The sequence below is a fragment of the Rattus norvegicus genome, chromosome 1 (genome assembly GCF_021556685.1).
Source record: "Rattus norvegicus strain SHRSP/BbbUtx chromosome 1, alternate assembly SHRSP_T2T, whole genome shotgun sequence".
In the NCBI taxonomy this organism is placed as follows: Eukaryota; Metazoa; Chordata; class Mammalia; order Rodentia; family Muridae; genus Rattus; species Rattus norvegicus.
This window is the reverse complement of record NC_141534.1, coordinates 91,290,934-91,303,635: the sequence shown is the minus strand read 5'-3', so window position 1 is coordinate 91,303,635 and position 12,702 is coordinate 91,290,934. Positions and strand designations below refer to the sequence as shown.

The 12,702-nt window shown below is 53.6% G+C and overlaps 1 protein-coding gene across 5 annotated transcripts; it reads left to right on the top strand.

Annotated features, from left to right (window-relative positions):
- The first annotated feature begins 2,346 nt into the window (after positions 1-2,346).
- Irgc (immunity related GTPase cinema) lies at positions 2,347-6,084 on the top strand. 5 transcript variants are annotated; one of them, XM_087554957.1, is made up of 3 exons: positions 2,347-2,560; positions 4,055-4,154; positions 4,533-6,084. In XM_087554957.1, exon 3 carries the CDS (start codon positions 4,589-4,591, stop codon positions 5,978-5,980), a length of 1,392 nt encoding a protein of 463 aa, XP_087411083.1. In that variant the 5' UTR covers positions 2,347-2,560; positions 4,055-4,154; positions 4,533-4,588; the 3' UTR covers positions 5,981-6,084. The 5 variants fall into 5 exon arrangements, with proteins under 5 accessions (XP_087411083.1, XP_087411086.1, NP_001014038.1 ...); XM_087554960.1 differs by lacking the exon at positions 4,055-4,154 and having other exon boundaries at positions 2,347-2,414; NM_001014016.1 differs by lacking the exon at positions 4,055-4,154 and having other exon boundaries at positions 2,385-2,560; positions 4,533-6,065.
- The last annotated feature ends 6,618 nt before the right edge of the window (positions 6,085-12,702 follow it).

The following is a 12,702-nucleotide window of genomic DNA, read 5'->3' as shown; positions in this document are numbered from 1 at the left end:
AGACATGAGCTAGGATCATGAGCCTGAGCTGGCTGCTTTACCATCTGTTTTGAAACAGGTGTCAGTAAGTTGCCCAGGCTGACCTTGAATTCACTCAGCAGCAGGCTTGAAACTGGTGATCCTCCTGCCTCAGCTTCTCAAGTTGCCTGATTGGTAGACCTGGGACACCTAGATTAGAGCTTTCTGCCCTCTCCTTTCTCTTCTCTACAAAGTGCCAGGGATGGAACCCAGGGCTTGTGCACTCTAGGCAAGCATTCAGCCATCGAACCCAGGGCTTGCGCACTCTAGGCAAGCATTCAGCCATCGAACCCAGGGCTTGCGCACTCTAGGCAAGCATTCAGCCACTGCAACTCCCATTTCCTATCTTCCACCCACACCACTTGACTCACCGGGCTCCAGCTCCGCCCCTGTCCCATCTCTGCTTGCAGCCCTGGAGCGCGTTCCCTTTCACCTTCCCTGTTTCTCTCCTGGAGCTCTCAATCCCCACCCCGCCCCCAGCCTCTCCCTACCGAAGGGGTCCCCGACTCCGCACATCAGCTGGTTCGTGTCTTTCTATTTCCTTTTAGCTTGTTTTGCAACAGGGAGGACCAGGCCGGCCTCAAACTTGCTAAGTAACCCCGGGGGATAATTTACAACTCGTGATCCTCGTGCCTCCACCTCTCAAGCGCCGGGGGTTACAGCTGTGCGCCACCACAAATAACTCATGTCTCCTTTCATTTCCCTCTCCAAAACCTGGATGCGCAGCTTCACAAAGTAATGAGGAAAAAGGAGCCAAAATGAAGAGAGGCGAGAGAGGCACTGGCCACTGAGCAATGACTGACAGATGGGCGGGACACATTCTCCGGAAGGGAGGAAGAAGGCAAGACTCAGTGCGCAGTCCAGGGCCACTGCGGTCTGCAGCTGGTACAGTGTCAAGCTGTGTGTGTGTGTGTGTGTGTGTGTGTGTGTGTGTGTGTGTGTGTGTGTGTGTGTGTGTGTGTGTGTGTGTGTGTGTGTGTGTGTGTGTGTGTGTGTGTGTGTGTCAAGGACCTCTCATTGGACTGTGGCACTGATGAGATGAGACACACTGTGTGTGTGTGTGTGTGTGTGTGTGTGTGTGTGTGTGTAAGCCAGAGGACAGCCAGCCTCCTGCATCACCCCCCTGCCTCTTTTGAGACAAGGACCTCTCATTGGACTGTGGCACTGATGAGATGAGACACACTGGCCAGGGCCCAATGACTTCTGTCCCCAGTGCTGGGGTTACAAGGGCCCAGTCCCACATCCAGCCGTTTTTACATGGGTTCTGAGAATTGGTCTTTGTGCTTACAAGGCAAACATTACAGACTAAGCCGTTCTACCTCCCCATCGCCCTACGTGTGTGTGTGTGTGTGTGTGTGTGTGTGTGTGTGTGTGTGTGTGTGTGTGTGTGAACTCTCACATAGCCCATACTGGCCTCTAACAAACTATGTAGATTAGACCTAGCTGTCCTCTCCTCTCTCTTCGCTACAAAGTGCGGGGATGGAACCAAGGGCTTGTGCACACTGGGCAAGCATTCAGCCACCGCAACTGTCCTTGAACATGGGATCTACCGCCTAAGCTCTGGGATCACAGGCTGAGCACTGGGCCTAGAAATCTAGTCCTTCCCTCCCACTACTCCCCATCCCAGCCAGTGTGGCCAAGCTAATATCCACCCAGCCCTACCCTCACCCTTATTATCCACTCCTCTGTGTACCCAGAGCACATAGGACACCTTAGGGGTACACAGAGGAGTGGATAATAAGGGTGAGGCTGGCGAGCAGCCTGCAGAAGAGCTCCCTGGGCTGCAGTGAGCAGACCAGAGCCTTAGATGTCTGAGCTGTTCATTTAGGACTTCGTCTTAGGGGTGATGGGGCCCACAGAGAGTTTCTCTTTTTGATTCAGGGTGGTTTTTGTGTTTGTTTTTTGTTTTGTTTAGAGTTTCATGAAACCCAGTCTGGCCTCAAAAAACTGCTATCTAGGAGAGGATGGCCTTAGCCTTTAGTCCTTCTGCCTCTAACTGTTGAGTGTCGCTTGACTGACTGTTTGCCACCACACTAGGTATATTCGGCGTCGAGGAACCCAGGCATGCTAGGCAAGCCCTCTCTACCCACAGAGCTACACTCTCACCCCACAGGGGTGCTCTGAGCAAGTCTGTTATGAAAGATCCTTGGGGGCGGGGGTGGGGGGAGCTCAGGGCCTATAGTAGCTCTCAGTGTGTCTACGGTTGGGGGCCTCTGCTCCCTGGGGCCCCGCCCTCTGATGTCACCATCTCATTATTACACAGAGCCCAGCTGACCAATGGGCTGAGGCTCAGTGTTACAATGGGTCCTAGCAACAGGTTGTGATCTTGGGCTAACCGGGGAGGAGACCCCACCAGCTGGGAGAGTGTGAGGGGAGAGGGAGAGCCTGCAGGGCAGGTGAGTCCCTGAGGGGCCAGGCTCTCCAGCTGGGCCCTGCGGGTCAGTGCATAGAGACCCAGGCTTCCACAAGTCCCCATCCCGACCCTGTCACCTCTTACTGTTCTGCCACTAGCTGCTGGGACCTGTCCCAGGTCACATCTGAGGTAGGTTAGGGACAGGGTCTGGGAAGGGGGAGCCTGGGATGGGGGATACAGGAGGGCCAAGGACAAGGGGGGATTGGCAGAGGGGGCGAGGAGAGTCCTGACTGTCTCTGGGTGGGGAGATAGCTTGTGTTATCTGAGCCTAGGATCCTCTCCTTGACAGATGAAGTGGGACCCTAATTCCAAGGATTTCTCTCTGTAAGTGAGAGATTTCCTTGTTTATTTGGAAGGTTTTTTTTTGGGGGGGGGTGTTGCTTGTTTGAGATGGGCCTCACTCAGTAGCCCAGGCTAGCCTTGAACACATGGTGATTTCCCTGACTCTGCCTCCTAAGTGCTAGGATTACAGGCATGTACCTCCGTGTCTGAATGAGGTGATAGCCCACAGGGTGTACTGTTGAGAACCTCTGGAACCTTGGGGTGACAATGAGGGACATCATCAAGAAGCCATCCCAGGTTCTAGGAGACAGTGGGCCCAACAAGGCCAGCCAAGGCCAGGCTGTGGGGGTGGGAGAGCAGTTGAATGGGAGCCTGCAGGCTGAATTAAGTCTCTTCACTGTTGACTCAAGAGGTGTGGCAACAGAAATAGGCCAAATATGGGCCCAAGAGACCTTTGAGGGTAGTCAGGGTTCAGGAGGACAGAGGCCCAAGTCACAAGCCTAGCTAGGCATGGGGTCACAGTACTCAGGAGTCTTGAGGTGAGAGAGCTGCTGTGAGTTAGAGGCCAGCCTGGGCTACATAGCCGAACTTTAAAAAGTCATGGACCACAAATATTAATCATGACACTGGGCGCCGACAAAAGCCGCTGCTGTGTGCCCTGCGGTGTTGTTTGACTAATGTTTACTGAAGGGAGATTCATTGGAGGCTCCCGATCTCATGGGACATTCTGCCGTGAGGATGGTTACAGCCACATCTCACAGATGATGAAGGCCAGTATGTGGCAGAGGGTGACTGTCACCTCACACTGGCTTCCTGTGACCACAGCAGTTGCAAAGAAGCAGCTCTCCAGCTTGGCCTGAGCCACAGGCCAGGCCCTGCTACCTAGTACGGGAGGCTGGACCACACAGTAAGACTGGATGACTCTGGTTCAAATATTTGGAAGACTCAGCTGGGCTTGGTGGCTCTTGCCTGAGAGGACCACTGTGATTCTACGCTAGCCTGGGCTACAAAGGAAGTTTTGGGACAGCCTGGACTACATAGTAAGACCCTGTCTCAACCCAGACATGATAAGGAATCATCAGGTTTTTTTCTTTTTTCAGGTTTCATCTCAGAAGCCCAGCCTCACTCCTGGGCAAAGGGGGCACACACATCCCTCACAAAGTTGTTCCCTTCCTAGGTTCCTCCACAAACCCCCTCCAGCGTCTTAGTAGATCGTTTGGCTAGTAGGGCCCCAGGGTCCACAGCAAAACAGTGGCCTAGGTGGAAAGTGAACCGGGGCCTTTAATACTCCAGAGTTCCTTAACTCGTGCTAAATGTACCTGAGTTCTTGTTTTGAGACAGGGTTGCATGTGACCCAGGAGAGCCTTGAACTCTCCTTATGCAGCTGAGCGTACCCTTCAAATGACCCTCCTACTTGCAGTTCCCAAGGATAGGAATTCAGGTATGAGTCACCACACCTGGCTTCTTGTTGTGGTTGTTTTTGGGACAAGAGTCTCACTATGAAGCCCAGGCTAGCCCAAAACTCACTGTGTAGCCCAGGTTGGCCTTGAACTCACTTAGCTCTGTCTGTCTCAGCCTCTCAGTATTGAGATTAAAACTATGTGCCACCACCCCTGGGCATTGTTGTGAGACAGTCTCACTGTCCTGGGACACATGGCAATCCTCCAGTCTCAGGCTCCCCAGTGCTGGGTTACAGATGAGAGCCAGGGTACCCCAGTTCTTGAGGAAGAGAGAGGTGGTAACAGTCTAGTGAGAACTTTTACCTCCTCCACATCTGTTCAAGAGCATGATAGACGAACGTCTCCTTTCTTCCCTGCAGCCACTGAGGAGTCACATCCTGTGACTGTCCCCCATCTTCCTGCCCAGCTCTGAACCATGGCAACTTCCAGGTTGCCCGCGGTGCCTGAGGAGGAGACCACCATCCTCATGGCCAAGGAAGAGCTGGAGGCCCTGCGCACAGCCTTTGAGTCTGGCGACATCCCTCAGGCCGCCTCTCGCCTTCGGGAGCTGCTGGCCACCACGGAGACCACCCGGCTGGAAGTGGGCGTCACGGGCGAGTCGGGAGCCGGCAAGTCCTCCCTCATCAATGCCCTGCGGGGAGTGGGGGCCGAGGATCCTGGTGCAGCTCTCACTGGGGTCGTGGAGACCACCATGCAACCTTCACCCTACCCGCACCCACAGTTTCCCGACGTGACCCTGTGGGACCTGCCCGGGGCCGGTTCTCCAGGCTGCTCAGCAGACAAGTATCTGAAGGAGGTGGATTTCGGCCGCTATGACTTCTTCTTGCTCGTCTCCCCCCGCCGCTGTGGCGCAGTGGAGACCCGCCTGGCTTCCGAGATCCTGCGCCAGGGGAAGAAGTTTTACTTTGTGCGCACCAAGGTGGACGAGGATCTGGCGGCCACCCGCAACCAGAGGCCCTCGGGCTTCAGCGAGGCCGCCGTCCTCCAGGAGATCCGGGATCACTGCGCGGAGCGGCTGCGGGCAGCGGGCCTGAGTGATCCCCGCATCTTCCTGGTGTCCAACCTGTCGCCAAACCGCTATGATTTCCCGATGCTCGTGACCACATGGGAGCACGACCTGCCCGCCCACCGTCGCCATGCCGGCCTGCTGTCCCTGCCTGACATCTCGCTGGAGGCTCTGCAGAAGAAGAAGGACATGCTACAAGAGCAGGTGCTTAAGACTGCCTTGGTGTCCGGTGTCATCCAGGCCCTGCCGGTCCCCGGACTGGCAGCTGCCTACGACGACGCCTTGCTTATCCGCTCACTGCGGGGATACCACCGCAGCTTCGGCCTAGACGACGACTCGCTGGCCAAGCTGGCCGAGCAAGTGGGCAAGCAGGCAGGGGACCTGCGCTCCGTCATCCGCTCCCCTCTGGCCAACGAGGTCTCACCAGAGACTGTCCTGAGACTCTACTCGCAGTCCTCAGATGGTGCCATGCGGGTGGCCCGTGCCTTTGAGAGGGGCATCCCTGTATTTGGCACGCTGGTGGCCGGGGGTATCAGCTTCGGCACGGTCTACACCATGCTCCAGGGCTGTCTCAATGAGATGGCTGAGGACGCCCAACGCGTCCGCATCAAGGCCCTGGAGGAAGATGAGACCCAGGGTGAGGTGAGCTTGGAGGCGGCTGGTGACAATGCAGTGGAAAAGCGGAGCAGTGGGGAAGGAACCAGCGAGGAAGCCCCGCTGTCCACCCGCAGGAAGCTTGGCCTCCTCCTCAAGTACATTCTTGACAGCTGGAAGAGGCGCGACTTGTCAGAAGACAAATAAAAGCGCAGCCCTGCCCCTGCCCCTCCTCCCCACCTCCGCCTCACCCACCAGCCAAGCCCTTTAAACAAAACCAACATCAACCAAACATGGCTACTGTGATCAAACTGAGAGCTGCAGTTGCTGGGCTTGGTGTGGGGCAGGGAGACAAGAGTCTGCAAGGGTGGGTGCGGGTGTGGGTGTGGTGTAGAGGGTGTTAGAGGGACACACACAGGCCTGGGTCTAAGGGGTAAACTGAATGTGGGTAACACTTGATCCCGAGGAGAGGGAGGCTGAGGGGTGGGTAGAGGGGGTGCCCAGGGCTCCTCACTGGTCTCTCTTCCTGCTCTCCCCATGAGGTCAAGGTGAGAACTGTCAATTGCTCAGGAGACCGTGTGTGTGTGTGTGTGTGTGTGTGTGTGTGTGTGTGTGTGTGTGTGTGAGAGAGAGAGAGAGAGAGAGAGACAGAGACAGAGACAGAGACAGAGACAGAGACATGGAAGTGGAGCCCCACCCTAAACCTTTTTTTTTTTTTTTTTTTTGGAGCTGGGGACCGAACCCAGGACCTTGCACTTGCTAGGCAAGCGCTCTACCACTGAGCTAAATCCCCAACCCCCACCCTAAACATTCTTAACCCCTGAACTTTTGCTTTTGTCCCATTCTGATTGGCCCAGCACCCCAGCACTACATCCCAGGGGCTCTACCTGTTGAGCCACACCCTCAGCCCCTCACTGATGAATTCGAGGCAAGTGTTCTACAGCTGACCCACACCCCCACCTGGAGTCCTGTAAGTCTTCATGGTTTTGAGGTGGTGGATTCACACGAAACACCTAAGCAGATCCATTTGAAGATTTAAGAGGATTCCTTTGGCCCACAGTTTCAAAGGCTTCAGCCCTAGAAGTCCTTTCTCATACACACACACACGCCCCACTAACAGTCGCAGGCCATGCCCTTCAGAGTCGTACACCACAGCTACCCACTTCCGTCAATGCTCTATGAGCTATGGTTCCCACCCCTACCCCTACGCCATATAAATCCATGAACGGAGCAGTCCACTGATGCCGCCTTCAGCCCCATCTCCTAAAAGTGTGCGGTCGAGACAAGGCCTCCTAGAGCCCACCTTGACCTTGAACTACATCTTGAAGAATCTTGATTCTGGTTTCTCCCGCCTCCATCTCCAGAGTGAGGAGTTACAGATGTGCACCTCCACACATCTGGGTGCTGGGGATGGAACTGAGACTTCTTGTATGCTCAGTGAGCATCCCACCAGCTGAGCTGCACCCCAGATCCCCACCTCTAAACACTGCATCGAGGACTCAAGCCTTCAACACAGAGGCCTTTGGGTGGGGCATAAGATCTAAACCACAGCGTCGTGGTGTGTGATCTCGTGTGGTCACGGGGACTGGAGGGAAAGGCCGATGGGTTGATTATGGTGTCTGATGCCGACCGATGTGTCTGACAACACAAGGCTGTGAGTGCTATGTACACCACAAGGGGTGAGGCTCAAGTGTCCTGGTGAGATACGGATCCTAGGGACTTCCTCTGTGCTTGATTCTTGGCAGTGGCCATGGCGGGAGTCCGCAGAAGTGATCTGGACACTGACCTGTCCAAGCCCAAACTCCTCTAGGAAGGGTTGCAAGTGTTTGACTTCCCAGAAAGACAGGTCCAGTGGTGGCACATGTCTTTTTCTTTAAAGATTTCTGTATCCGAGTCCACTGTAGCTGTCTTCAGGCTCAGCAGAACAGAATATCAGATACCTTTCCAGCGCTAGCACAAGCCTTTAATTCCAGAACTTGAGGGGTAGAGGCAGGTGGATCTTTGAGTTCAAAACCAGCCTGGTCTACAGAGTGAGTTCTAGGACACCCAGAGCTGCATGGAGAAACACAATCTCGAAAATTTCATAAAAAAAAATTACGAATTTCTGAGAGTGCAGAAGCCTCATTGAGGCCTAGGGGCCGTGTGGAAGCTGATTTCCGATTTCCTGCTCAGTAGCCAGCGCCTGGGGATGTCTGAAAAAGGACCTGCACTCCTGAGTGCAGGAGCAGCCGCCAGACAGGAACTTGGCAGTGTAAGATAAAAGTCACATGGGGTTGGGGATTTAGCTCAGTGGTAGAGCACTTGCCTAGCAAGCGCAAGGCCCTGGGTTCGGTCCCCAGCTCCGGGGGAAAAAAAAAGTCACATTTGTGGTTCACGACAGGCAGAGAGGCAGGGGCAGGTAGATGGATGTGATCAGCTGCCCTGTGACTGGCAATTTGGGAAGAGACAGAGGAGGGTCCAGGGCAGGCTGGGAAGCTTGTCTTGAAGCTTCAGCAGTGGGAGCAGCAGAAACAGCCTGGCCTCCTTTTGGAGGGTCAACTGGATGCCTGACTGGGCTGCAGGGGAAGCAGCGAACGGAGAGCTGGATCCTCCAGGCTCTGCCTCCTGCGCCATGCGGAGGAAGCCGGGCTGGGATCCAGCCTGGCGGTTACATCGTGGGATGCTTTCCAAGCTCCTGGGAAGGTTCTGGAGACTGCACAAAGCAGGTGGCAGACAAGGATGTGGGACAAGGGAGCTGGGCTCACCCAAGTCGGTCCCATCTGCTTCCTAAGGATTCCAGATCTAAGGACCCGGAGTGACCCAGTCCTAGCAAAGGGTCTCCTTCCTCTGGGAGATTAAGGGGTGTGGGCTCTCTTTGCTTTGTAACAGGTCTCCCTCTCCTACCTTTTATTTTTAAGATTCATTTATTTTATGAATGTGAGTACACTGTAGCTGTCTTCAGACACACAGAAGAGGGTATCAGATCTCATTACAGATGGCTGTGAGCCACCATGTGGTTGCTGGGATTTGAACTCAGGACCTCTGGGAGAGCAGTCAGTGCTCTTGACAAGTCAGTCATCTCTCCAGCACCCTGTCCCCTACTCTTGGTGTGTGTGTGTGTGTGTGTGTGTGTGTGTGTGTGTGTGTGTAAGCATTTAAGCCATAGCACACACAAAGGTCACACGACAGCTTTACAAGTTAGTTCTCTTGTCTTTATGTCTGTTCTGGGGATTGAACTCAGGACATCAGGCTTGTGTGTGAGTACCTTTACCCTGGCCCTACATGCATCAAAGAGGCCATAGGGGTAGAAGAAACCCAGACATGACTTGGCATGGTAGGGCAATGCCTGTAATTGTAGCAGGAGGGGAGGCTGGAGGATTGAGAGTTCAAGTTTCCCTCAGCTACATTGAGACTCTGAACTGGGGCTGTACTCAGGGTTGGAAGCACTGGCCTTGCATGCATGAGGCCTAGTACTGGCAAGAAACCTTTGAGGCCAGCCCAATACACAAACAAACAAGATATAAAAGTCCCAGATCAGGGCTGGAGAGATGGTTCAGAGGTTAGGAGTACAGGCTGCCTTGCAGAGGGCCTGGGTTTGGTTCCCAGAACCCACACCCTTGCTCTATGGATGGGTAACATCCCAAACCCAGGGCATCCTGGCGGGGTTGTGATGTCTCACCACAGGTCTCAAAGTGGAGAGAGACATGCTGGGCTTTTCCTTACCATCTTTCTTCTACTTTCTCAGCCAATGGGACCTTACCCTCCTAGTTCCTTACAGTTTATACCTTGTTCTGGGCCTGCAGCTCTAGGCCCAGATATCTGCTCTGTCGGTCAGGCCAAGCCTCATTTCCCATAGGACCACAGAAGAGTTTGTGCGTGCACACGAGTGTGAGCGTGTGCATGTGAGTGTATATGTGCGCTTGTGTATGTGTGTGTGTTGTTCAAACTTTTCTGTGGCTTCCCAGGCTGCTGTTCCAGGTCCTTCCTAAGATGGCCCCTGCCTAAACCTCATCCACAGTAAATGTTTCCTTGAGACAGAGCAGCCGAGGAGTTCCCGAGAGCTTCCTCTTCACTGAACAAGTAAGAAAACGGACCCCTTTCAGAAAGGGGGAGTTAAGACTGCACGGGACAGGCTGGGCCTGTAGCTCAGCTGTTCAATGCTTGCCCACTAAGTGCAAGGCCATCAACTCAAATTCTTTTGTTGCTGTTGTTGATGTTGTTGTTGTTGTTTAAGGATTTATTTGTTACATATAAGTACACTGTCGCTGTCTTCAGACACACCAGAAGAGGGCATTGGGTGTCCATTACAGATGGTTGTGAGCCACCATGTGGCTGCTGGGAATTGAACTCAGGACCTCTGGAAGAGCAGTCAGTGCTCTTAACCGCTGAGTCACCTCTCCAGTCCATCAACTTGAATTCTAACACTGAAAAGGAAAAAGGTGGAGGGAGGGGATGGCTTGCCAGGCAAATCCAAGCTCAGCGTGCCATCCATCCATCCAGCACCACATTAACTCTCAATGGGGTGTGTGTGTGTGTGTGCGCACGTGTGTGCCCATAACCCCAGTCCTCACCAGGTGGAGGCAGGAGGATCAGAAGGTCATGGTTAGCTATGTAATGGTCTTTTTTTTTTTTCTTTTTTTCGGAGCTGGGGACCGAACCCAGGGCCTTGTGCTTGCTAGGCAAGCGCTCTACCACTGAGCTAAATCCCCAACCCCCCATGGTTAGCTATGAAAACATAACAAAACCAAGGCCCTGCCATCCTAATGGTAATGAGATGGGAGCCAGACTTAGGTGGATCCCGGGGAGTTTAGGGCCAGGGAGGAGCCCTGTCTCAAACAGTGATGGAATTCACTAGAGGACCAACCCTCGGGGTTGTCCTCTGACCTCCACACACCAGCACTGTGTGTGGCTGCCCCTGCACGCACTAATGTACCCACAAGAATGAGCACAATGAATTGAGGACATGACCTGCCCAGCATCTTGACTGAGGATACTCATGGCCACACAAGGACAGAATGTCTACGCCGGCTCCCCTGACCACCATACTCATTAAGGTCATCCCTGAGCAGACACAGGTACTCGGACGGTGGGAGGCCAGGGTGGTCACTGTTCCAGAACCAGCCCCATTAGGCCTCTTCCTTGAGGCCTGTGCCAACTGGTCTGGCCTAGGGGTCTGGACACTCCGGGTATGCATCTGTAAAGCCATCGAGTTGCTGTATGCCTAAGGGGACCTGTGAGTGCTGGTCCAGGTCCTGGCTGTGGAACCCGCCGAAGGTCTGAAGGGTGACTTTGACTTCTAGGCCTGTGTTGTGCTCTCTGAGATGATGGTGGAATGAGCATGTGGCTGGATCTGGTGGCGCATGGCTGTAATTCCAGCACGTGGTAGATGGAAGCAGGGCTCTGGGTCCCATTCCTGATGGCCTGTAAGCTACCTGATGACCCTCAGCCGTTCTTCCTCCTCTCAGTGCCAGCGTGAGCAGGCAATCTCCTTTCCCAGCTGTTATGAGCGGGGACCATCAGTGAACATATGTTAATAAAACAGCCATATTATTCTTCTTGGTCCTCCAGCTGGCAAAGCCTCAAGTACTGTGGACATTGCTGCTTTAACTTTTTTTTTTCCTTTTTTTCGGAGCTGGGGACCGAACCCAGGGCCTTGTGCTTGCTAGGCAAATGCTCTACCACTGAGCTAAATCCCCAAACCCAGGGCTGCTTTAACTTTTATTATTCGTTCATTCATTCATTTATCTGTGTTTATTGAGAAGAGATAGTAAACCTAGTGCTTTTCCAATGGTAAGTGGCTCTACCACTGAGCCACGCCCCCAGCCCCTCACTGGGGGATTCTAGGCAGGGCTCTACCACTGAGCCACACCCCCAGCACCTCACTGGGGGATTCTAGGCAGGGGCTCTACCACTGAGCCACACCCCCAGCACCTCACTGGGGGATTCTAGGCAGGGCTCTACCACTGAGCCACACCCCCAGCACCTCACTGGGGGATTCTAGGCAGGGGCTCTACAGATGAACTATAACTCCAGTTGTCTTTTTATTTTTTATTCTGAGATGGGATCTAACTAACTTGCTCAAGTTCACTCTATGGTCCAGGCAGGTCTTGAACTTTCAATCTTTCCTCGGCCTCTCAAGTAGCTGAAATACAGGCTTGGTTTACTAAACTCACTTACTTTGATTTCTTTTTATTTGGAAGAGGTAATAGGGAGAAGGGAGAGAGGGAGGGACACATGTGGGGCTATGACTTTATTAATTTCCATTGACATCATCCCCAGTGCAGTGGGTGAAGCCTGCTTAAATCAGAACCTCTTTAGAGATTGTCACGTTGACTTTAAATTTTACTGTGGCCAGCTCCTGTGAGACGTGTGAGGCTGACATGAAGAAGCGGGCTAAATCTCAAACCATCCCAGGGCTGGACGAGGTTGATCTGGACGAAGATGATGAATTATACCAGGGTTTCAAACAACTTCTGACAGACCTAAAGGTGGAAGCCAAGGCAGCAAGGTGCACTTGTCACTAACATTAACCACTTAGGACAGGCACGCAGAGGAATCTAGAGAAAGGGTACTCAGAGCACACTGCCATCTCCATTCTGTCATAGGTTGAGTTCTGAATGCTGGGAGCACAGTGGCAGCCCCGGCAGTGCTCAGGATGCCGAGAACATACTGCTGCTGGGGCCCTGGACTGTGGCAGAGGCAGTGCCAGCTGTGGCTGTCCACATGTGGGCCACACTTTACCTGCTAGAGACAGGCGCACTGACTTTTCTTTCCTTTAAAAAAAATTGTGTGTGTGTGTGTGTGTGTGTGTGTGTGTATACGCGCGCACCATAGTGTGCATGTGGAGATTAATGAACAAGCTAGCTGTTTAAGACAGGCTTTCACTCTGTAGTGAAAACTGACCTAGAACTCGTGGCAATCCTCCTGCGTCAGTCTGGGAGTACACAATG

Excerpts from the sequence above, each read along its gene's own strand:
- Irgc (XM_087554960.1), top strand. The coding sequence starts at position 4,589 with ATGGCAACTTCCAGGTTGCCCGCGGTGCCTGAGGAGGAGACCACCATC.